Source organism: Oenanthe melanoleuca, chromosome 2 (assembly GCF_029582105.1).
Source record: "Oenanthe melanoleuca isolate GR-GAL-2019-014 chromosome 2, OMel1.0, whole genome shotgun sequence".
Lineage (NCBI taxonomy): Eukaryota > Metazoa > Chordata > Aves > Passeriformes > Muscicapidae > Oenanthe > Oenanthe melanoleuca.
This window is the reverse complement of record NC_079335.1, coordinates 99329481-99356753: the sequence shown is the minus strand read 5'-3', so window position 1 is coordinate 99356753 and position 27273 is coordinate 99329481. Positions and strand designations below refer to the sequence as shown.

The following is a 27273-nucleotide window of genomic DNA, read 5'->3' as shown; positions in this document are numbered from 1 at the left end:
TTTTCAGTCTGATGTGATTATTATGCTTCAGTGTAGCACATTTATAGAAACAGAAAAATTACTGACGTTATTCTGCACACTTCTTCCTGTCATTTCACCTAAGACAGTTATCCTATTTATGGGTATCCTATAAATATTGCCCAGGAGTAACTTCTCCATATATATTACATGGAAGTTGCAGTTGTAGGAAGAAAGCATTTGTTTTGCAGAAAAAATTATTCATCTTGTGAACTATGCTAAAACTTCTAAATTTTAGCACATTTACTTTCATTCACTGATGGCTATAAGTTTTGCCAAAATCTACAAAATTTCTCAGAGCAGGTGAATTTTTCCTGGCCCATTCCAATCACAATTGCAATTTGCACTGCATGAATGCCTTGAGGTATTGGCCCAATTGTAAATTCAATCTTAGTAGGCAGGAGCTCAGTAAGGCTGATATACAGGATGTTGGCACATCCCAAATGCTTTATAGTGGGAAGCAGGTTGCCAACAAAGCTCCAGAGAATGACAGAAAATTATCTTGTGTTCCAGCATTTTGCCCAGACTTCAGCCACATCTCGGGACTCTGAGGTGTACTTCTCCTTTCCCAGTTATTCTTACATATAGCTGCACCATCCCTTTCTTGTTTCTCCTGGCTACACAGACTCATGCAAATCTATGGAAATTTGGTATGTTCATTAGGACATGCCTTAAAATCAGAAATATAAGACAATGAGGCCTACCACAATCAGAGACAAAGCTGACTGTCTCAAATTGTTGAACACATCTTTATTTGTTTCAAAATCCACCATGGAATATCCAGTGAAAGGATTATTTGAGTCCCTCTCTTACTCCTCCTCAGTATTCTCTATCCTTACAAAGCTAAACTTTGTATCCATTTATGCATTTTAACACTTTTTATCAAAATAGTACAGATTATTACCTCTGATTACTTTTCAGAAATGAATATACAAAGACTGGAGACCCTATAATAATATTTCAGAACAACTGCAACATGCAAGGAAAATGACTCTTGGTTGAAATATTTCATTTTACAACATTTTGAATTACCTATTAAATTTGTTGACTCCTCAAATAATTAAAAAAATAACTTAATATTATGTATAACTTAATGAATACTTGCATTTCAGTTCACAGAGTATTCTGATGCTGCTAGATTCACAAACCAATATGTACATATAAATATGTTCTGGCAGCAGCGAAAAAAGAATTCTAACCCATTCAAAATAGATGACTGACAAACAAGACCTTCATTATTAGAGAAGCCTATATACTTAGATTGCAAAATAATAAATGCATTATAAATTGATCCTGACTTACATTGCTTACGTTTTTCCATCCTAGTAGTATGATAGATAAATCCATCATAGTACTAGGTTATATACTACATTGATTACATACTACACTGGTTATCTGTTCAGGGTGAATGCCAGTAACAGAGTAAGAAAAATCAGACAGAAGGAAGTACCTGCATCTTTGAAATCTTCCAAAGTTATCACTTGAGTCTGTCTCCACATACTCACCACTCCCAAATGTCAGTGAGTCGGGGTGGATAAAGGGTTGGGAGGAGACATAGCCAAGACAGCTGACCCAAGCAGGGGCTATTCCATTACAGATATCATGCTCAGCAATGACAGCCCAGGGAAAGGACATGAAAGGGGTATACATCTGTGATTATGGCATCTGTCTTTCCAAGTAACCATTAGGCATACTGAGCCCAGTTTCCTAGGCTGGACATCTTCCTTCTGGTAGGAAATAGTGAATTAATTTATCTTTTTGCTTTGCTTGTGTGTGTGCAGATTTTTCTATTCTATTAAACTGTCATGGTCTCAGTACATGAGTGTTTTCACAGTCCTCACAGTTTCTCACTTTAAGTTCCTCCTTTGTGTACTTTAGGCTACACTCAACCAAAATCCTTATCCCCATGAAAATAACTACGACCACCACTAAGCTACTAGACAAGATTGAGTCCTATAATTTATAAATTCTTATTTGAATATATTGATCCCAGTATAATACTTTGTGGCTGATGCTATAATTTATAAATGACTTCGTTAGCCTTATTGTTCAAAATTTTTTATTTCTTGCTCTTGAGCTACTAGAGAACATGCTGATAGTTCTGTCTCCAGCTGATAATACCTGGGGCCTGAGAATATGAATATTTTTTATAGCTTGATGATTTATTATATGCATGACTTTCTTTGCTGAAGTCAGTATCTAACACTAATATTTTGTATCAGAAGTGTTCAATACAAATTGAACATCAGAATAGTTTTTCCTGCTTGTCTCTTTCTCAGGCTTTTATGAGCACACACCATTTGACAGTTCACAATACAAATGTCCATAAAGACATAAATGAAAACAAAATACAGTACACTAAGTATATCAAACACTAGACTACTGATACCAGAAGAAGAATTTATCTCTTACAGACTATTGAGAGAGTGCAGATACATAGTAACTGGTGCGTGGCAAGTCTCCATTATCAGGGAACACTCAGCTACCAGTGAAAGGAAGTTTTTCTGGCTGTGTTTGCTATATGGATGCAAAGACACATGTACATTCTAAAAACATTATGCTTTTTAAATCATAGAATCATCATAAATTCATCTGGGATGGAAATGACCTCAAAGACCATTGGGTTTAGCCATTAGCCTAACACTGCCTCTGCACGATTAAACCATGTCCCAAATCACTACATCTACAGGTCTTTTAAATCCCTCCAGGGATGATGAATCAAACACTTGAAATTGAATTAAATTGTTCTAGGAAAAGTGCAAAAAGAACCCCTGCAAACAAACCAACCCCACCAAAAAACCAAACCCAAATTGCAAACAGATCAATCCCTTAAAGCCATATTCAATAAAAAAGGAATTCTGAAAAACAGAGTAATTTTTGTAAAATAAACACAAAATCTGAGAAAATTCCTCTAGAGGAATCAGAATGTTTCTCTGCATCATTGTTCCATAGCAAAGATGAATTACTAACACTGTATGGCCTGGGGACAAGAAATAATACAGGATGGGAATTGTGATCTGATTTGGTAACATATTTTGCTAGCAATGCTAGAAACTACTTTGAATTTTTCAGAGAATACAGTGGTTAATTCCCTAAATGTTGCTGTTCTGAACACTCTTAGGCATTTTTATGCTGCTTCTGTTTACCTACCTACATCACTAGTACAATACTTTAAAAATCTGATTGCACTGAAAAATTGCACTAGAAAAGTAAGAAAATACCAAGGAAGTGCAATAAAACACATGAAACGGTTTTATTTCTCTGAAACCTTTCTGTCATCCAGAGGAAGTGATGAACACTGTGGTCAGCCAGTAAATGTTAATTATTATTATGAGCAAACTGCAGTAAATAGATGCAAAGAGACCAAGGACTCTTCAGCTTATCCAAAACACTACTGAATTTCTGCCAGACAAGGCCTCCCATGGAAAAAAATTAACTTCATTATAAATTCTAGTCTTTAAGTAAGATAAATTAATGTGAATTTTGATTTTCTAAGAAATACTAAACAACTCTTTTTGTTCATTAAATTAATAACTCCTGAGTAGAAATATAGAAATACCTGAGGAATATAGATACACAGATACAAGAAAACAGACAAGAGAATACAGTTGCTCCAAATTTAATTTTCTGTGTCAATAAATCATCCAAAATGTTAATCCAAAATGAAAACCAACTCATATGAGTACCGAATGAACTGTATAAGACAGTCGGAGCAAAGAAACAACCTCCAAATTATTAAAAAAAAAGGTACAGTTTTAAACACTTCTTTTTAGGAGCACTGTGATGCTGTGCTAACAGCACAATCTTAATTGGCATAGTACTTAACTCTGATTTGGTTTATGTCATGTTTCTGTAAAGAAAACCTTAGGAAGGCTAAGAATTAAATTTCTATCACTTAGCAGTAGCTTATATAAAGCTACCAGCAGTTTTCTTATATACTTTTTTATTTCCAAGAGTTTCATATTTATTTTCACCTCTAAAATGTGAAGTATTTTCATTATTTTATGCTTTGCTCATGTTGGATCAGTAACTTTGCAGGAGTCACTTTGGCCTCCTTGAGGAAGAGCTAATGGCTCTGAAGAACACACACCTGGAAGGTACTATTAATGCACTGGCACTTCTGTTTCACTGACTCAAAGACAGTCAGGCAACGCAATTAATGGATCCCATTTTAATAGCTGTGTGATAGTCACTCCTGGGTTCATGGTCAAAGCCTATCACAATGGCTTGCACAGTTACATGAAAAGCTGTGCTGGTGTCAGCTTAAGTACCTGGGTAAATGAAATTTTGTGGAAAAAAAAAAAAAAAAAAAGAGAACAACGTTACATACAAAGCTTTAAAGGAATTAGAGAAAACACAGAATGTAGCAACTCCAGAGAGATGCAGAAAAAAATCACAGTGGCTGCATAGTGCAACTTTGTAGATTTCAAAGTTTAATGTCCAGCTGGTTTTAGAACAATCCTGTTGAACATTAAGCTGCATCATTATTACTATTTTTCCTACTTTGATGGTTTCTCTTGAAAAGTAAATATCCCTGTAGGTAAAAAATGCAGGTCAATACAGTAACATCTCATTAAAAAATAGGCTTCTCTTGTAATCTGGGCATCCTGTTAGGATATATAGGCCAGGTAATTCTTTAATCTGTGACTCATCTGACACTGAAAAGCAAATGTTGCCCAATTATCACAACATTCTGGAGAAACTATTTTTAGTTAAGTATCAGGAGAGTCAGAGTAATCCTGCTCCTTTTATATAGGCTCTAAAACTGAAAACATTTAGGAAGACTTATTCAATGCAAAGTTCCCCAAATTGATTCCTAAATGCTGACAAACTCTTTATGCAACTGTGTGAAATGGCACACATTAACTATTCAAAGCATTCAAAACAAGCTATGTGCAATACTTTGAGTAAGGTTTATAGGCACAAAGATTATGTCTTATTGAAAAAATCTGGATTGATTCAAGGGTCTTACTGCAATGACTGTACTGATTCCTTTGCTTTATTTCTGATATTGTGTTTATTCTGGGGTCATGACCTCTTTGTTTTCTTCTTTTTTTTTTTTTTTTTCCTTTCACAAGATCAAAGTTGTAGTCTTCAAGTGGCAGACTAAAATGTTCCACTCAACATATTCTGCTCTGAAACACTTGGGCAAACTTTTTTTTGGATTGCAAATACCCACGGAGCTTTGAGGGGGTATGCTAAGTGTATCCTGAAATAACAAGTAGTTACAAAAGCTGGCCAGTATTTTCTAAAGGAGATAATACACCATTGTAAATCTTCAAAATTGAATAAACATGTTTTTCTTTCCAAATTAGTATACTGTCTTCAATGTAAATGGTCATAACTTGTTTTTCTCTGAAGCTTAAAATCGAAATGTTATTTCCTCAGAAAATGCTAGCTTCTTTCTCCACCCCATCTCTTGTCCATTATGAGGAAAAAGAAATTAAGGTTTGCAACGTTAACAGTCAAATATGAATAAGGGATATTAATGTCAGTTTTATTGCTTTTTTATCTGTAAAACGTCTAATTAAAGATTTGGTTAAATGAAGCATAATAATACAGAATTTGATATAAAAGATTCAGAAACTTTAATAGTGATTTTTTTCTTATAAAATTCATTATAATGTTAAGTAAAATGTTTGCTAAAGATACATAATATATGAAACAACATCTAAACAAAGCTGATTTACTGTTAAAATCAGAAACTTTGGGAAAAGCCTACACTTTAAATCTTTGAAGACAACAGAGGTCCAAGTCATTTTGTACTATAAAGTTCTTCAAAAAAGAATGAAAAATCTTGAAAGGGAAGAGGCTGAAATAAATCTAAGCAGAAAACCAGTACACTGAATGAATATCATATCTGACAAAGACAAGGAGCTGGAGACTGAAAATCAATGGATGTGAAGAGAGAGATCAGAATTTGGAACTATTTGATGGACAAGATCATGGAGAACTTGCATCACTCTTCTTTTTAGAACCTAGGATTTAATGTGGATGCTGGAGGGAAAAGGAAGAAATAAACAACAACATTTATTTTAAAACCATGCATTCATCTTCTCTGCTTTATTCCCCAGAAGCTGCATTATCCCCACTCATTGCATAATTCTGACCCTGAACTGGGTATATATGGCCAGATACATTACAAAAGTTCTCTACAAACAGCAATAGTCCTCAGGTACAGCAGGCTCATCATGAGTCTCTTCTGTCAGTATCTGAACAGAAGTTATTCATTACTGTTGTGCTAATTTATTGAGAGTCAATGCAGTGTGCAACACTGATTGCATAGACAAGTAATTCTTGAGTTTAGAAAACTGAGTCGAGAAAAAAGTAATGCCAGAAAGCTGAGAGAAACAGACTGATATCCTTTGAAAGAGCACATACAAAAAAAAAAAAAGAATTAAAATACATTCTATGACAATATTCCTAAACAGCTGAATTGTATAAGCTCTACTGCAATGCAGGAGAAAACATGCATAAACCTATAAAAAAGAGAACTGTTGCAATTTTCTATAAATGTCCCAAGTAATTTTGTTTGTGATTTTACTTATTATTTTCTGTTAAGCTATCATCTATATTGTTCCCCAGCCAAGCGAAATGGCACCCCAGTAAGAACAAGGAAAATTTCTTTGAAAGAAATTATGGCACAAATTTAAAAATATTTTATTTATTATTCGATACAGTATGGATGGCTGAAAATTTTGCAGCAGAATTTTTTTTCAGCAGAACCTGCTGATTCTTTGACTTAAAACCATCAATAGAAAAATGTAGAAAATTCAAAGATAAATTGCATCAAAATCTGTTTGTAAAATTTGTGACAACTAGACAAGAAGTTTTCTTATTTTACAGAAAATTATTATTAACTGTTGAGATATTTTACTTTCATTCTTTTACAAATGAAACTCAGTTATGTTAAGTATTTTCAACTTTTAAGATGCAAGAAAATAAAAAAAGTTTAAAAAATGGGTATTAAATTTCTAGTTGGCCTTTCTCCCACAGCTGAGCTGTAAACTTTTCCAAATTATCACAATTTTTTAGGAAAGGAAAAAAACTTTCAGCCTGTCTTAATTCTTGAGAGGTGCTTTTCCAAGGTTCAATGGGATTTGAATTGTTCAAAGTGTTTTCCCTTCAGCTCCAGACTAAGGATTCTATTAGAAACACAGAAACTTGCATACTCAAATACAAGAATAATACTCACTTTTCCTAATCATTTACTAACATAAATAAAACTCAAAGTACATGGAAAATATATTTGAGATCTCTCTTGGGTGAAATAACCTGTGGGTATGTGCTTGCCTAGCTTGATAAAGTTCCTTTCTACAGCTGGATTTAATAAAAGAAAGAAGCTGGTTTATTCACAAAAAGTATTTAATGTCTGTATTATGACAGAAGATCAATTGTTCAAATTCCCCTACTTCATCTGTGGAAAATACAGAGGTACAAAGAGAGATTTCATTCACTGTGTCTGCAGCTATCCTAAGACACAGCTGTCAAACCTAGGCTCAGAATTAAGGTGGAATAATGTAAAATTAAAGGTTTTCAGTAGAACTGCCACATAACTCAGAGTTGTGTTTGCTTTGATGCCTTGCCTGCACATAATGCATGAAAATGGTGTAAGCATTTAATCATCACTGCCTTTGGTGAGATGCTACCACATCTTAGTAAAAGTGTGCAGTGGGAAAACTTCAAATAGACTTCTTTCCCCTTTGTAACCTCCAAAATTTACTTCAAATTAGTAGAAATCTTCAGCAGTGTGTAAGACAAGGAAGGACTGGAATCAGGAAACTATACACAATTAAAGCAATGAAACAGAAGTCATAGCAGAGACTTCTGGAGTAAACAACTAAAAATGGAAGGGAGAGAAAAATTAGGTCAGTGAGAGAAAGGTTGCAATGATAAAAAGCTGAAACATGGGATTTTCTAGGTTTCTTTTGATTCTTCTGGAACAGCAGTCAATAAAAGGGCAGTACTGAAGACATTTATTAGAACTGTTGCCTCAGTTTAAAAACCATTTACTTTAAGACATAAGCTCAACAGGCTATTCTCATATCACACTACTGCCAACATCCTCTAAAACATCTACAAAAACATCCTCCCACCTTGAAGAAAATGAGCAACTACCTTCTCTGGCCTGTTTATGTTTACTGAAAGTTTGCTTCTCTTTACTGATTCATTAACACTTAACAAAATACCCTGGGTCTGACTCACTGTAAACAAAGCTAATTACTGAAACAAATCACTACAAAAACAGCATTGCCAGCCTTGCATATTGGTCTGGTACAAAAATTGCAGTTCTTCCTAATCAATTTGTTGGGCTTTTTTTAGGTAAGAAAATTATTGACCCTCCAAGGGTTTTTTTTTTAATAGCTGTGGTTTTAGAAAGCCAGTTTCTCAAGTTCTTCAATTTATCTAAGACCAAGAGGACAATTAAATACATATGGTCTATTAGGAAACAAAAAGTAATAAAGAACATGTCCCTATAAAAAGAAACTCCAATTGCTTTGTCAATCTGGAAATGTAGAAATAGAAACATTACTAAGCGAGAAAGTTTCTAGAGGATTTGTAGGAACAACTCCTGTCCCATAAGCTATTCATTATTTTTAAATTATTTATTATTTATTATTTAATATTTATTATTTAATATTCAATATTCAATATTCAATATTTATTATTTAGATATTATTTTTTAAACAGTAATCCATATGAAACTACAAAATTCTGACAAAATCTTAGGAATATACAGAATTAGAAGGTATAAAAATCACTCTTTTTTTCTCATTTTTGGATTAACTTGCATTATTTTCAATATTGCTACAGCTTTCTTCATTATTTAAAGATATATTTTTAAATTATAGATTTACTAAGCACTCATGTGAAGAGCTTGGTTTTCTAAGTTTCTAGATAGTATAGGAATGCCGGCTGCTTATTTAAAAACAGGTCAGACTAAGAACCTGAAATATGTATATGTGCATATGGTTACAGCTCATATAACATAACTTTATGTTTTAAGGAATGTAGATCTCATAATTCAAGTCATCAGGAAAATACAAAGACTGAATACAAATTTGGATGTGAATTTTCACTCTTTGCTTACAGTTGCCATTTTAGATTGTAGCTTGTCATTGTCGTTTGACTGAAAATTTGCAAAATCTTAAAACAGAATTTCAAATCGATGTGTGTAAACCTATGAACATATTTAAAGTTTTCTTCCAGTATTTAACCAGTTCCACCATGAATTCCTAAAGGATAGTAAAATTCTACATGTCCCATGAATTCTTAATCTTTAAAAGGCAGCTGAATATTTCTACATCAATTTTGCTATTATTACATGTGCTATAACAAAGAGAGGTCACTATAAAGGTTTTAATCATCTCTGATGCACAGTGGCATTTCTAAAAAATCACAACTTTTGTTGTGCATCAAGTACAAACATGTACTTAAGTGAACTCCCTAAACCTTTTCTATTACACGAGCAATTTAGGAAGCAATCTAAATATCCAGAAGAAACCATCCACAAATGTACTTCAACTTGAACTGTATTCAAGAGAAAATATTTCCATTGTTTTGCTGTATAGTCAGAAAAAACCCATAAATGCTCCAGCATCATGGAGCCTAAAATATTGTATAAAATCTTCTAATAAAAAGGGCTACATCTGAATAGAGCTAACATGTTTCCACATGCATTGCATGGAACACTTCCTCTGCCATTGTGGATTAACAAATTCTTGTGACAGCCTTAGAAATACTTAGACTAAAAGAATAGCATTGAAGAATCCAGTCTCAGAAAGCTTAGGAGATATTTAACACCCTCATAACTGAAGCCTTTGAATCTAGGATGTTGCTTTGTTATGCCAAATATTTGCTTATTTTCGTATAATTCACTGGTACAAGAAACACACCCAGAAGTTTTTTTGACTGTTTTTTTCTTATAGGGTTTTAATCAAAGAAAATTATTGGACTGGATAGATGTCATCAGGGCACTGCATGTAGCTTTATCTCATTCTCCAGTTAGTTGCACCTGAAGGAGAGGTTGGACAGAAAGGTGAAAGGTGAATGTTCCTTCTTTGGATGGGCATACCATCAGGAAAGTTGAAGGTAAGGCACTGTCCCAGGGTGGAAGTGCTCTTGGGAAATTTATGCTGCTCCAGGGAGGACTGAGAATTTAAGAGCACGTCTAAAATGCTTGTAGACCAACAGCGGCAGTATAACACATAGGGTAAACTGAAAGCTCTGGTCTTGTCCCAGAGCTGTAATGACACTGGCCCTGTCTCCTGGATGTGTCTGCCACCTGCTGTTCTCTAGGCTGGTCCTGTCAGACCTGGGTCATAGCTTCTCATGCAGAACTCTGGGCATAACAAAACATAACTGTAATGTTTCTCTATTCTATTCCGTCCACTTCTATTCCATTCCCTGTGCTCACCATGAGTCAAATAACAATGCTAATATTTTTCTGAAATGCCAGTGGTCTCTGAAAGACATAACACAAAGGTTACAGCTGGAAACAGGATTTCATTTTACTTTTCTGACTCTGTTTCAGAGATGATGCTCACAAGCATTGACACAACGTGCATATACAGCCAGAAGCAGAACAATGTGTTCTACAGTTCAGTTTTAAAAAACATTCCCTACAGCCTGGCAAGGGCAATTAACAGAGCTACAGTGTTTAAGAGGCATTTGAATAATGTCTTTAATACTACTATACTTTAAGTTTTGGTCAACCCTGAATTGGTCAAGCAATTGGACTGTTGTAGGTCCCTTCCAGCTGTACTCTTTTTTTCTTTTGAAGGGCAAAAGCAGCATTGATTGAAAGGTGAGGTCACCCTCATTAGCCACTAGAGAAAGGCCATGCAATGTCACCTTTATGAGATGGAAAAACCTGAATTTATCCCTGTTTTAGAGGATTCAGGGAGAAGTCCACATCAGAGTGACCTAACTCTCCAAAGGTCTGCTGATGAAAATTTGAGTCCAGCTTTGAAACAGGACTTTGTCTAGAAACATAACTCTGTATAGGGATATACTATCTGCAATCTCTAAGGCTTGTTTCAACCTTATAAAAGCATTACTATGAAGAGTTAAATTTGTTTTTTTTCCTGTCAGTAATGTTGACTCTTTGATATGTGCCCTTTCTAATCAGAGAACACTAACCTTTGGCAGAGAGGAAATAAGAATTTAGTCACAGTAAGACTCCACTTGCCATGCCTAAAAAAAAAAAAAATATGCATCATCTTCACCCAGACTTCTGAGAAAAAACAGAATAAATTGAACTGGATCTGGAAGTAACTGCATTCTTAATATATTTTATTTCAGACATTCAAGAAAAAAACCACCAAGGCCCTTCAGGCTCCAAATCAGTGGCGTAGAACCAAGACCTATAGTTTGAAACCTGCTGAATTCTTTTGTTTCATGAGAATAAAAAACCCTACTTGATTTCTCTAGTGGATAAGTCACTATGGACAAATGGATCAATCACCACTTACAGGAATGCAAGAAAATAATGCTGAGCATAGCCATCATGAGCCTTCATTCAGGCAAAAAAAAGATTAAAGGCAAGCCTATTGTGGTTAGACTGAAGTTTTCAGCTGTAGTTACCTAAATGCCACCATTCTTACTTTGTGAAAAAGCACACTCTAGCTCTGCTTCTGGTTTTGATGTTTTCAGATGGTTATTGAAGGATATGTTTCAAATCTCCATCTTCCTATTAACTGGTTACAGACCACTGTATGGAAGATCCCTTCTGTGGTGTGTGTGGCAGCTGCTGGAAAACTGATTAGAAAACATTAGTCTGCTTTGTTTACACAACAGCCAGATCTGACTCTAAAAAACATTCATCAAATCCTGCAAGATTTTATCTAATTTGCCCATAAATTCTGTTTATACACTAGGGGACTATTTTCCTTCATTCAACAGCAAAAAATAATTAAAATAATATTTTCAAACAAGCCAGATGCTTACATCTTTCTAAAGGAAATGATGAATGATTAAAAAAAATATCCAAGCATAATTGAAAACTCTGTAGGAATATGACTGAACAAGCGGGTGGGTCATGCATTTGTACAAAATATACTTGTTTTTCTCTAATTGTCAAGGTTTAACCCCAGTCAGTAACCAAGCCACACACAGAAACTCACTCATTCCCTTGCCAGCAAGACTGGGGAAAATAGTGGCAGAGTAAAAGGTGTAAAACTCATGGGTTGAGATAAAGATAGTTTGATAAAGAGAGCAAAACAAAAAATTCAATCACCACTTCCCATGGGCAGGCAGGTGTTCAGCCATCTCCAGAAGAGCAGGGCCCCTCTTGTGTGATGGTTACTTGGGAAGACAAATGCCATCACCTCAAAGATCCCCCCCTTTCTCTTTCTTCTCCCCACTTTCTATACTGAACAAGATGCCATATGGTCTGGAAAGCCCCTTTGGTCAGTTTGGGTCACCTGCCCTGCCTGTGTCTCCTCCCAGCCTCCCATGCAGCACCAACTTTCTCATCAGGGTGGCTGTACAAGAAACAGAGAAGGACTTGGCTCAGTGCAGGCCCTGCTCAGCAACAACAAAACCATCTTTATATTATCAACCCTCTGTTCAGCACAAATACAAAACACAGCCCCACGCCAGCTACTCTGAAGAAAATTAATTCTGCCACAGCTGAAACCAACACACTGATTATATTTTCATTGCCAGCTAACAAATGAACCTGTAAAGAATACACATGGCTGTTGTACTTCTCAAAGCTGTGGTGCTTGAGAATATCTGCCAGTAGCCTCATTACAATTATAAGTGGAGAATAATGGGGGTTTTTTCTTTTTTTTTTTACCAGATGCAAAAAGTTGAGAGAGGAAAAAACCTCATATTGTATCAGGTTAATAAAAAGATGGAGAAAAAGCATAAACATTATTTTACGAAAAATTCCTTTTATGTAAAATCTTTCTGAAATATTTGATTTAGAAAAAAAAGTAAAAAATAAGCAATAAGATATTTGGATTTTTTTTTTTTCTGTTTCAGCCTGAATTTTCTGATTTTAGAAGTTTATTAGAAGTTTATTTTTTAATGCACTAAAAACAAACAAACAAACAAACAAACAAACAAACAAAACCAGAAAAAAAACCTAAACAACAAACAACATTTTAAAAATTATTTTAAAATTGAAGTGGTATCTACTACCAAAAGAGGCCTGTGTTTGTCGCTGATAACAACTGAAGGTAATAAATGGACTGAAGGATGTTCTCACTTATTTTTCATGCCAAAATATATGAACATATAAATAGGAACTATAGCAACTGTTCTTTCCTTGAAAGACCATAGAGAAGAACAACCTTTACTGAGAATACTTATAAAGACAGAGGGCATTTTTGGTCTTAGATTAAAAAACTTTACTGTTAAATGACTAACATGACCTGAGACTATCTAGAGGATAAAAGGTGTTCATTTTCATGACCTTATGAAGAAACCAAATCTCTTGTCTGACAAAGAGGCAGAAAAAAAATACACTAACAAGGAGGCAAACTCACCAACAGAGCACAAATTCAACCAGATCTTTAAACGTTTGCAAAGGAAAAAGTTCAGAGTTCTTTTCCCTCACCCATAGTTTAGATATGAGTATTCATCCATGCACCTTTAATGTCAGAAGGAGAATATCAAGCTGTGTTTGTCACTGATGAGCTGTGAAAGATGAAGGCTAAAAATCAAACACATAGGCCTAAATAGGTATAGAAGTTCCCAGGACAGAAATACTGAAATTTAAGAGAAAAGGGGAAAAACAGTTGGATGCTTAGCAGAACTCTTTACTGTCCAAACCACTGACACAAAGAAAGCTTTTGTAGCTCACAGCAACCTCTGCTAAATGATTCTATTAGTTCTGTTTTTCCCCCACATTAAAATTCCAGTAGATTCAAAGAACTGCCACTTACAGCAAGTTAGTAAAGTTTCTAGAAATATTATATGATTCCCCAAATGAACACTTCAAAATTATTCTTCCTCTCTGACAGTTAATATTTTTATGAAGTTTCATCTCTTAGGTGGACAGAAAAATCTGACCAGGAAACTTAGTGAAACATTTATTGTAAGTAATAGAATATCATAGGAAGAGACAGGAAATTTTATGCAGATTACTGGACTACATAAGTACCTTCACCATTTAGGCTTATATTCACACATATACCAAAAGTGTAAGAGCAGAAATATGTATGCATACATATTTATTAACACATTATTGTTTATTTTATTTTATTTACCACAGGGTATTTCAATAGGAATCATGACACTTCAAGGGACTTTGGACCATCATTTCTTTTTATGCTATATGATGGTGAAGCAAAATGTCCAGGGTATACCTCTGAATCTGGACAAGGGAAACTTGCTAAAATTCAGCAAAAGGGAAATAAAGCAGGTCATTTTGTTATTTGGATTCCACAGATTATTCTGGACAATATGGAAATTTATCTTTTAAGAGTGTATGGCAACCATGGGAGACAGCGAGTGATCCATGGATAGTTAGTTACTGCCTGTAGCATGAAACTGAGCTAAGCAGATTTCAAATAAGTAAATTTCCCAGCACCTAAGTATAGTTGAATGCAGAATTAACTGTCAAAGGAAACAGTGTTTTAACTCAAAGTCACTGCAGGCAAACGAGATTAACTACAACAACCAAAAGACCTGTTCAGACCACAGGTTTTACCATTTCAGTACTTCGTAATCAATTCTTGCAAATATTCATTTGGCTCACTCCTTAAAAGCACCTCCAAGTCTTATTTTAGTTCTTGTAACATGATTCTATGATCTAAATTTTTTCACTTTATGATTTGTAGAGTAACTGCTCACCATAAAAAAATCATCATTATTTCATGAATAACCACAGGACTGAGCTTACTATTTTTCCTTCTGTTCCCTCCCTCTCTGAAAAAACAACAACAACAACAACAAAAAGTCTCCGATTGGAAAACTGAAACAGTAACATTTGGCATAGCAGCACACATAGTAGAGTTAACATGTGAAAAAGAACAGATTTGCAAATACAGGTCGTGTGACATTTGTTCAATTCCACTGCTTCCTAAGTATTAGCAAATAGAACTGGTCAGTGAATGTAAATAGCTTGGCTGCAGGCATTTATGGAGCTATATAATTGTTCCTGCCACCTATTTGCCTTGAGTATATTCAATATTTGTATGGCCTTCTGCCATTTCCAGGTGTTTGTTTTTTTTCAAGTACATCCTACAATTCAGAAGTGAGTCATGTGGAATTTGAAAATTTTCACCATCAGATGTGCAATTGCATCAAAAAGATACAAATATACTGTTTAGATCCAGAAAATCAGCACAGCCATATAAAAATTCCTGTATGAATAAAGGCATCAGGAGTGTTTTCCACTCACAGGATTTCAAGACCCAGAAGGCCTCTTACAGTTACCTTGAAAAGCATAGCCAAAGCCTATGCAATAGTATGTTTATTGCCCTTTTTTTTGTAGGCATTCATCTGCCACAGGGTGGAGATTAAGGGAACTATTCATATGGCAATGACCCTGCAGGAGCTTATTATGATCTTCATGAATCAGTAGTAAAAGTATTATATTGTAGTTTTCATGGCCTCCAGATGCCATGGCTTTGCTGCCTGTCTCAAAAATTCATGAAAGTGAACATGGTAGAAGATCCATGTCGTGTGCCATTGCTCTCTATCTCCAAAAGAGTGCAAATAAAATTCAGCCATCAGTTTTCATTTAGCTGATTTCAGTGCATATTTTGACTTTGGTTATATTGCTTTCTTTGTGACTTCCTTTTAGATATATGAGGTTACTTCAAGTATAAAGACCCTTTTCCCCTTTATGGTTTATAAAATTCATAATTTTAAAATAAAAGCTAAAAGCCCCAGTGACCAAAAAGTGTTTTTTATGTTATATATTGGTCTTAATTTAGCTATTAAGCAAGCTGTTTACCCAAGTTTAATACTTTTATTTATTTTTAAAATAATATATAGTCAGTTTTCCACTATAGAAAAAGAAACAAAACAAATATCATTCTGAACTCTGTTATAAAGCAAGGCTCTAATTCTTTTTTGGTGACTTCTGTGAACTCTGCTGTTAGAAGATTAGAAGACAACGCCACAGATCTCATTTACAAAAAATACAGAGATGAAATTTAAAAGACAGAATAAATTTTAAATTTAAGCCAACCAAAACTAAAAGAAGATTTGGTAATGCTATTAACTTCTTCAGGGTACAGATCTGAAGTTTAATTGCTCTCTGGAAAAAACACCTTTTTTTAAACTTGATTTGCTGAGCAAAGAACGACATGGATTTCACCCTTTGTACAAAGAAGGTAAATGCGTATCTTATATACATATACAAGCAAAATAGGAACCAGAAATATGGCAATTAATGACCTGATGTTTGAATAGGCAGTTCAGTATCAGGAAGCATTTTTCTTAAAAGTCTGAGGCTAATGACCAGGTTGCAGCAATGTGCAAAGAAAGAGTTTTTACAGTCCCTGTGCATGGCTTCCCAATTTAAGAAGGAAAACCTTCTGAAATTAAACAAGGGTATGCAATGTGAGAAAATCTGATTTTTTGTTTCTAAAGATATCTAAATAAAAGAATATGATAATTTATTAACTAAAATAAAAATTAAAATTGTTATGAATTGGGCAGTCTTTCATTTAGGCAATAGTTTCACAAATTGGGGCAGATTTGACTATAAGTCTGTCTTTTAATCAGGCTTTTTAGACTGGTGATTATCTAAAGGGTTATTTCCTTAAATGGCAGCAGGATTAATCTGCAAATCATACTGGTTAATGACAGTGCTTATATTTATATGGAAATATATGCACTTCTATTCAAAGGGTTAGAAACTTGGCCTCTGCCAAAGGACACATCTACATGGAAAGGTGCAGCCTTTACACCTGGCTCCAAATAATTCATTTGAAGACACCTGGCAGTTTGTAAACAGTACTCCCTGGTTACAGTATCCATACCAAAAGGGCTGCCTTCCTCTCTCTTTACACAGTGATTTTTTTTGTTTTTCTTCTCAACCGCTCTGCTGATCTCTACTGATACCATTTTGGGAGCAGCCCAATTCCTGCATGTAAAAACCACACTGCATTGTAGCAGAACTGCTGAAAAAAAAAAAAAAGTCCCTTTACACATAAAACCAGAATATATATCTTTTTAATCTTACATTTTTAAAATCTCCAATGATTACTGAAATAATTTCTAATACAAACAGACTAGTAATTCTCTTTCAGTAAAATTATGGAATTATATTGGGTCAAGTTAGTTCTTCTGTGAAGACACATTTTGTCAGTATTTTTATGGTTCCATACATTGTGTCCTTGGCAGATGCTTTTTATTCTCTCCGAAAAGTTCAGCAAGCAAGCAACTTTTCATCAAACAACTAAAATAATTTTGTCAGTAAGCTGTGCTTTACTTTTCCTCACATTTACTTTAAGCTGCTAAAAGTATCTTGTTGCATACCTACAGCATTTTGTCTATTCATTTCATCAATATGTAGCATTTTTATGTGTAAATATTACAGCAAATATCATGGGGTTTCTTGTTTGATTCTGCTACATTTTATTCTGTTAAAGAGAGTTATATTTGACAGTAAACTAGATGTTGGTTTTTTGTATCAAACCCTGAATTTGCATTTGATGTACAAGCAAGGAGGTATACTTAGAAGCAAGTATTTATTATGCTGGAAAATTAGCCATGCTGTAGTGTTTGGTATACTTAAAACAGCACATAACACATTTTAGCAGTATGATGGTAAACTCTTGTTTATTAAGAGCCCTGTACTGAATAATCAGAGTTGTACCTGAAACTTCAGAAGTTCAGTTCTTTTTGAGTAAGAATTTACTTCAGTGTAACCTACAGTTCCTCAGGCAACAGATACCATAGAAACATGAAGCAGTTTGGATAGAAAGGGACCTTTAAAGGCCTTCTAGTTCAATTCCTCTGCAATTATCAGACATGTCTTCAACTAGATCAGGTTCCTCAGAGCTCCAACCAACCTGAGTTTAAATTTTTCCAGGGATGGAGCATCCACCACCTCATGGTGTGTTCTAGGACACACATTTCAATAAATGTCTTCCTTATATCTAATCTAAATTGACCCCCTATTAGTTTAAAACCATTATGCTTTGATTATTGCAGCTGGTCCTGCTCTTGTATTTTTACAAATATTTCAAACAACCATGTGTATCCCCAGTATGGCATCACCAATACCACAGCAAGTTTGATTTGGTTTCTCAGCTAAGTTCCTGCAGCTGTTGGGAAATTCACTGCTTCATTATACATTTTAAAAACATTCATTGTATGGAAATAAGAAAGATAATATCAAAACTCTATTCTTCACGAAGGGAAGTATGGAGTCCTTTGACTATTTAATCAAATAAAAAAAGCAACTGAAATCACAGCTTTTTTTGCTAGTCAGAATGGCAAAGGGCTCTAATAGGTCTTACGTCACCCAGTGAAGTCAATGATGAGTCTTTCTTACTTTATTCTAAAGTCTGGTTATTAAAAGACGAATCTCAAGTAACATATTCCAGCTAAAATACTAACAAATCCAGGATATTGCCTAAGAATGCATAGACATAGGATATGATAAACTCAATTTTGCAGGTTTGCAGATTTAAGCACTGGCTGGATTGAATTTAAGGAAGGGCACTTGTTTAAGTTTAGGACAAACTTGGGGGGGAAACTTTTAAAGGAGCTTTCTAGAGAATAAGCCCCCCTCACAATTTTTTTTTTTCCTGGGCTTGGAAAGAATTGTACTTGAGGGGAAAAGTGGAAAAAACTTATTTATTAACAAACAAAGAAAAATACTTTTCAGCAACAGGAAAGTACAATCCCAGATGATAAAAACGTTTTTACTAGTGTGAGAGATAGTTGCTGCTGGGAAGGGCGAGAAGCTTTTTGGGCAGGCTCCAGAGGCAGTCTCTGATGTTTAGGTTCCGTCTGGAGCTGGTACAGATCTTGGAGCTGAAGGAGAGAAGAGGGGGGGAAGGCAGCAGCCGGGGCAGAGCTGGGGCAGAGCCAGGGCAGCAGCAGCAGGGCAGCAGCAGCAGGGCAGCAGCAGCGGGGCAGCAGCTGGGGTAGCTAGCAAGCGGGCAGCAAGCAGCAGCAGCAGCAGCCGGGCAGCCGAGCAAGCCAAGCAGCACAGCCCCGGGGCACCACCCCCCGGGGGGGAAAAGGGCACCGGCGGCAGCTCCATGCAGACAGAGAGGTGTGGGGGCGGGAGAGGAGCAGACACAACACTAACTTAGCACATTTTACTCTTTATTTTACATTGTGAACGTTACACACGATTGGGATATACACTTACTAACTACAACGTAAAAGCTTTTATTTGACTTGCTTAAACTTTTATTACTTACACATTTTTTTTTATTTTATTTACTTAGACTTTTAACACTTACATATGTTTTTTTGTTTTATTTTACAATTAGTTTTTTTGTGGTACACACTGTGTTGTTTTATTTTTTTGCATTATTTACTACGTGCATTTTGGTTTTTTGAGCAAAGACAATTTTACGAATGGGTTTGCTTGTACTCGAGGCAGGATTAACTTATACTGCCTTTTTTAACAGACTTTTAACATGGGCTACTGGGACTTTATTTTTATTTACTATATTAAGGGAGTTAGACTGGGCAGGACCTGCTCAGTTGATGGAACTTTTGGTGTTAACTAACTAAGTAGCTTTTGCTAGATGTTGTTTTTAGTTTTTAAAGGACTTTTTACTTAATGCTTTTAAGGTGGTTTTTAGTAATTTATTGTACTTTTTTACTTTACTTGCAGCTGGTGCATGGTAAGGGATGTGGTACACCCACTTAATACTGTGTTTTTTAGCTCAGGTGTTAATGAGATTGTTTTTAAAATGAGTTTTATTGTCTGATTTAATTTTTTCAGGGGTGCCATGCCTCCACAGGACTTGCTTTTTTAGGCCCATGATGGTGTTGCGGGCTGTAGCATGAGACACTGGGTACGTTTTTAACTATTTAGTTGTGGCTTTTACCATGGTTAGGACGTAGCGCTTGCCTTGGCAGGTCTGAGGCAGTGTGATATAATTAATTTGCTAGGCTTCTTTATACTTATACTTGGACCATCGCCCCCTATACTAGAGGGGCTTTACTCGCTTCGCTTGCTTGATGGCAGCGCACGTTTTACAGTTATGGATAACTTGAGCGATGCTGTTTATGGTTAAATTTACTCTTCGGTTTTGTGCTTACTTATAGGTGGCATTTTTGCTTTGATGACCCGAGGCATTATGGGCTTATTGAGCTAGGAACAACTTTTTTTTGTGTTTTTAATTTAAGTTTATTTTTGACACTTTTATTTTTGCAGCTTGATTTATTTGCTGATTATTTGCTGCTCTTTATTGGCTTTTTTTTTGGGGACATGGGCATTTACATGGCAAATTTTTACAGGTAGTTTTTTTAATTGAGTAGCGATGTTTTTTTACTTTTTAGCAGCTTAAATTGGGGGTTTTTTTGCGCTGCTAGTTTGCTTTTTTAAATTTTTTTAACTATTTTTACAGAGCATTGGCTACTACTTAGGAATTAGTGTATAAATAGAGTTTTGGCCATTTCTCTCTCTCTGCGATGTTAAGGGCTAGTTGGACAGCTTTAAGTTTGGCAAATTGACTAGATTTACTCTTTTTTAGTGGCTTTTGCAACTTGTTGTGTGGGGCTCCATACAGCTGCTTTTTATTTTTGATTTATTTTTACGACGCAACAGGAACTGTCAGTGAATAGAGCATAGCGTGTTTTTTTTGCCGGTAGCTCGTTGTATGGTGGAGCTTTTTTAGCCTGTGTTACTGGTTTTTGTTTTTTATTTGCGACACTGAAACTTTTACTTTTGGGCTAGTTTGTAATTATTTTTAGAATTTTAGGACGATTTCGTTTTTTGATTTTGGCATGCTGAGTGATGAGGGCTATTTACTTGCTTTATGTGGCACTGGTGGCATGGTGGGTTGAGGGAACTTTTTCGCTGAACATTTACTTTAGCACCGGTAGTCGGGGTGCTAAGAGAAGCTGTGCTTTTGTACTAATGACTTTTGAAGCGGCTTGGACTTTTTTATAGGCGGCTAAAATTTTTTTTTTGTTGGGGTGTAATTGCTTTTAGACCTTTTGTAACTTTTGCTTTAAAATTTTAGGGGTTGGCTTTGGGTTTTACTAGGCACCTTCTGCCACAGGCTCCAGGACAGACTATGTTTTTTAGCTGCAGAGTACAGTATGTTTTTTACATTTGGTCTTGTCCTGACTGGGCTAAGAGCTACCGCATGGGCAATTTTTTGTTTGATTTGGGCAAAAGCTTGTTGTTGTTCAGGGCCCCAGTGGAAATTGTTTTTTTTTGCGAGTGACTTGGTAGAGAGGGCTCACAATTTGGCCGTACTTAGAGATGTGCATTTTTTAAAAGCTTATGGCACTTAGGAAAGCTTGTGTCTCCTTCTTGTTAGTAGGTGGGGACATAGCTGTAATTTTGTTAATGACATTAGTAGGAATTTGATGCCATCTATTTTGCTACTTCACTCCCAGGAACTGGATTTTACGTGCAGGTTTTTTAACTTTACTTTTTTTGATGGTGAAGCCGGCTTCCAGGAGGATTTGGATAATTTTTTTTTTTTTAAAACACTTTTGCTGCTGTCTTTTTTTATATGATGATGTTATTAATATATTGTAGATGTTCTGGAGCCTCACTTTTTTTTAGTGTAGCTTGGATTAGTCCATGACAGATGGTGGGACTGTGTTTCCACCCCTAGGGCAGTTGGTTTTAGGTGTATTGCACGCCCCTCCAGGTGAAAGCAAACTGAAGTTTGCACTCTGCGGCCAGAGGAATGGAGAAAAATGCATTGGTGATGTCAATGGTGGCATACTACTTTGCTGCTTTGGACTTTAACTTATACTGCAGCTCCAGCATGTTTGGCACGGCAGCGCTCAGCGGTGGAGTTACTTTATTTAAGGCACGATAGTTTACAGTCAATTTTTATTTTTCATTAGATTTTTGCACAGGCCAGATGGGGCTGTTGAAGGGTGAGTGGGTTTTGCTTACCACCTCTTAGCTTTCCAGCTCACGGATTATTTTATGGATTGGGATTACAGCATTTTGAGTTGTTTTATATTGCTGGCGATGTACTATTGAAGTGGCAATTGGCACTTGTTGCTTTTTTTCTTTTAGTAGTTTTACTGTAATGGGATTTTTAGACAGTCCAGGCAAGGTGTTTAATTGCCGGATGTGTTTTGCTGTTACAGCTGCTATTCCGAATGCTCACTTAAGGCCTTTTGGGTCTTTAAAATACTTGCTTTGAAGGTAATTTATGCCCAAAATGCACGGGGCCTTTGGACTAGTTACAATAAGATGTTTTTTTCATTTCCTTCCAGTTAAACTTACTTTAGCTTTTACTAGGGTGAAGTTTTGCTAACTGGCTGATCAGTTTTCTTGGTGCACTTTTTACTTTTTGTACTAGTAGCTACAGCCATTGGTTGAAGCTTACTTTTTAATTTTGCTCCTGTTTTTGAGCTTGGGGTGTTAACTACAGCTTGAGTAGCTGGCATAGTAGCTATGTTATTTCCCTGTTCTTTTTCCTTTGTTTGTTGTTTTACACTATTTAACAGGGTACGATAAGCATACGCTAGGGCCCAGCTCACTGCAGTGATTTTTTTTTTTTTTTATGGTCATTTTGACATTTTTCTCTCAGGTATTTTGCAACCTCGACTGGATCTTGAATCTGGTCAGATGGGAAGTCTCAGATTATAGGGTCAGAAAATTTTTTTAGAATTTGGCCCATGTTCTCTTATTTTCTATTTTACGTAAGATTCCTTTTGCTTGGCTTTACTTCTAAATTAGGAGTCTTACCAGCTTTTCTGGAAATTTTAGCCTTTATTTTATATAAGCTGCAGATAGTATATAAAAAAATTACTAAATTAAATACTAGAAAGATGATTTTTTTAATATTTAGGGAGAACTGAACATTTTTTAACAGAGATGTAAATGATTTAGAGGAGAAGAAGGAAAATAAAGGCGAGAAGTCCTCTTTGCCTGCTTCTCCTCTAATAAATTGAGTGCACAACAAAAACCAGGAAGTATACATTTTTGAAGTAGATTTTAACATTCTTATGAACTTCTTGCAAATTATTATAAACAAGCCTAGCTTAATAAATATTTTGGTTAATACTCCTTTAATGCAAAAACTACGTATTAGGGATAACACCGGGGCTATTTTCGGATAAGAGAACAAGCCCAAAGACCACAGGGGTATTAACACTTTAAAAAGCCCTGAAGACTAAATATACAGGCAGGCTTCTACTTTAAAAGCTATTATGGATTTAATAACTATACTAATACCAACACAAACAATTGAAAACAAAATAGTATTAGAGTAAGGTTTTTTCCACTTTGTTTGGTTTCCCCGTACGGGCCACCAAATTATTTGTTTAAGTTTAGGACAAACTTGGGGGGGAAACTTCTAAAGGAGCCTCCCAGAGAATAAGCCCCCCTCACAATTTTTTTCCTCCACTGGGCTCGGAAAGAATTGTACTCGAGGGGAAAAGTGGAAAAAACTTATTTATTAACAAACAAAGAAAAACACTTTTCAGCAACAGGAAAGTACAATCCCAGATGACAAAAACGTTTTCACCAGTGTGAGAGACGGTCGCTGCTGGGAAGGGCGAGAAGCTTTTTGGGCAGGCTCCGGAGGCAGTCTTTGGTGTTTAGGTTCCGTCTGGAGCCGGTTCAGATCTTGGAGCTGAAGGAGAGAAGGGGGAGGGGAAGGCAGCAGCAGCCGGGGCAACAGCGAGGCAGAAGCAGCGGGGCAGCAGCCAGGGTAGCTAGCAAGCAGCAGCAAGCAGCAGCAGCAGCAGCAAGCCAAGCAGCACAGCTCCTGGGGCATCACCCCCCCGGGGGGGAAAAGGGCACCGGCGGCAGCTCCATGCAGACAGAGAGGTGTGGGGGCGGGAGAGGAGCAGACACAACACCAACCCAGGACAGCACTAGAAACTAATTTCTTAAAGCATTGTCAGGTCTGCTCTTTACAGAAGCACTTGTACCATTGCTCAGCCGTATTTCAGAAGAAATTCTGAAGTCACATTCAAGTCTTCAAATATCTCAGAAAAATGTGCTTAGACAATCTGGGCTATTCTGATAGAATTCTTGTTTATTGCTTTAATTTTATCTCTTGCACCAGGCAATAAATTACGTCCTGTTTCCATTTTATCTGTCAAGACCCAACATGATATTTGTTTGAATACGATCTCTTCCTCAAATGTCCCAATCTAGCTTATACAATAGCCAAAGCCTTCTACAACAGAAAACATGAAGATGAAAAGGAGCAACTTCAAAGCACTACAGGAAATTCCAATGTTGCATCTTCCAGAGAAGAACAAACTATCAATTCAAAATTAAAGTTCCAAGAAATATTTCATGAAGCACTGGGTAACACAACTGGCAATCCTGGAACTAAGCTAAAAATCTTTGACATCTGGATTTAATCCAAAATTCAAAGAGAGTTTTTATTTAGGGGAGAACCAAAAGGATCATCATGGAAAAACTTACAGTATGAGCAACCGTAGACTTCAATTCTTAACCCAATTTGGCCCTCTCCATTCCAGTCCAAAGGAACTATCCTTACATAGCGAGCAATAACTGGATGTTGTAAATCATGCCGGACCACACTGTCAGAGTTTGTATTTCCAGGAAATGCCTAAGGGAAAGAAAAAAAAAAAAAATCAGTTGTAGTGCCTATATGGTTGGCATCTGAAGAAATACGTATAAAATCCTATAACAAGTATCAATAGTGGAGCAAAACACCAAAGAATAAGGATTACTGTTGCAAACTATAGTCATCAAAATATTGAAAGAAATAAAATATAAACAGTTTTTTTGTTTACAGTTATAGGAATGGCTAATTACATGTTCAAACACTACTTACTCAAAAAAAGAGATGTTAGAATAATTATTTTGCACCATGCATAGTAGAATAAGGTAGTGGTAGATGTTAGGAAGATGCACAGGATCCCTTCTTTGGTGGACTCACAAAATTATAGCATGTTAACAGTTACATTCACCTTAATTTTTTTGTACTGCAGCTATTGATGTGCTAAATGATGATGATGGCACTCCAAAATAAGTCTGTAAGAGACATTAATTAGTATCTTTGAAGTACTTATATATTTGAGTGGTAAAAGGAAGTGAACAGCTCTCTCTACTGAGCTGAAGAGAAGACAAAGGAAAGCATACACAGAATGATGACAAAAAATTCCTTCTAAGCAGCAGCCTGTTTTCTTGTTCAAGGAATCACAGAACTTCATGGAGGGAGTAAAAATTTTGACTCCTTAAAAAATGCATATTTTACTCAGCATGCAAGGTAATGCTCCATAGTTCAAGAGGAAATCAAATTCCATTTGGGAATGTTTTAATTTTATGATGCTTGGTATAATCTTATCAAAACCCAACTAAATGTAGAGGTTTGCTGGTTGTTTTGGTTTGGGCTTATTTGGTTTTTTAAAAACTTCCTAGAAGTGTTATGGTCAAAGAAAGCTGAATATAGGAAGACATTAAATTTTCTACATAATTTAATTAAGTTATTGATGAAAAAGATTTTCAAGCACAAAAGTATTTTTTGTAGCCCTCCAGACTTTGTACCCTGACTTGTGCTTTACCAGTCCTTTTTGAGAAGGGGAACTGATCCCAGCAGGTACCTGGCATTTCAAGTGTTCCTGTTGCTATATGAATCAGTAACTTCTGCTGAATGCATAAACATAGCCAACAGAGAATAAGTTAGTCCCAGATTAATAAAACACATTCCATTTAGTCTCCAGCAGAACAGTATCTTTTAAACATAGCCTTCATTTAAATAAATGGGGAACAGTAATACACACTTTGTGGAAAATGCAAATACCAGGCTGAAATCCATTATTGCAAGACTGAAAAATCAATTTAAAGGACCTTGAAAATTATGTACAATTTCTGTAAAATCTCCTTTTCTGGCCAATAGGATTTAAAAGTACATCTCTAACAGAAGATTTTTTTTTTTAAACAGGGAGTGAATCTCTGGCTAATAAAAGAAAATAAAATAAAAAATAGAATTTTACAATAAAAAATCTCCTCCCAAAACTACTTTTTTCCAGAAAAAAAGTGTAAATACCTATATAAATTAAACAAGTTTTTCAGATTATTATTGCCAGATATCATGCTTTTCCTTTAACCCAAACTGGGAAAATGATCAAAATGGCTTACTTATCTGTAAAATGCTGTCTCATGAGCCCAGCTCCAAAATTCTCTGTTCTATAAACTATTTCTCTTCTTGTATTGGATACTGACTTCAGTAAGCTGCTTCATATTTCAGCTCACATTGCAATAAAAAGACTGGGATTGTTATTAGCCACAACCACTTTTCTCAAAGGTAGTGCTCCACAAGACAGCAACAGAGTAAGAATGAAAAAAGATAAGAAAGTAGGTCCCCAGATCCCTTCTAAACAGTGTTTTTGAACATATATTGAATGGAGCTTTCAAACATATTCACCAAGATTTTTGTCATTCCTTAAGAGGAAACTCTGTTTAGCTCCAAATAATTTTCAAAATTTAACAGGGCAGGTTTATAGGAGAGATAACCTATTTCTAACAGGCCAACTGGTAAAGTTTAAAATTAATTAATTTAATAAATAATCAATCATTCAGCAGAATGTTCAGCAAAAATGGTGTGATTTTTAAATTTCACTTTGGCTTTACCAATATGCTTCAGCCACCCCACTGTACATGGGGACACTGGAGAGACACTCAATATAAATCTCTTTACACAGCTAAAGAACCTTGATAAAAGTGAAGATAAGGGTTTGGAAAATTTGGAAGCAAAGCTATGGAAAATTAAGATGCAGACTCAATTTTTTATCCTGTACTTAAAGAACAACACCATTCTAATCAATAATTAAAAATGGTAGAGCTAAATTATAAATTCATAGAAGTATTGCAATGAAATAGCACACAGCTTAACAGTAGTGTGTAAGTAAAACTGGACAAAATGGTTGTAGTTTCCTGTAATAGGACAGTGTACAACAGTTTTACAGTACTCAATTCTGTGGACAAAGAAAGAACATTACAAAATCTCCTTTGGGAAAATTCTTTTTACAATAAAGGATTAAAAAGAATTTCTCAGCATTAAAGAATTTATCTCTGAAATAAGGAGGCACAAAAATGCCTGAAATGTTATTAAGTGAACAAAAGTGGAAGCTTTCATACTTTAACCAAAGAGCACAAATGATGGAAGGATGGTGGTTAGATCCTCAACCAGA

At 35.6% G+C, this 27273-nt stretch overlaps 1 protein-coding gene across 1 annotated transcript in view; it reads right to left on the bottom strand.

Annotated features, from left to right (window-relative positions):
• The window catches only part of CNTNAP2 (contactin associated protein 2), a 1042550-nt gene that overhangs the window by 558017 nt on the left and 457260 nt on the right, over positions 1-27273 (bottom strand). Inside the window, exon 4 of the mRNA XM_056484872.1 lies at positions 24539-24686. Coding sequence (XP_056340847.1) covers positions 24539-24686 — 148 coding nt within the window. The remainder of the gene's footprint in view (positions 1-24538; positions 24687-27273) is intronic.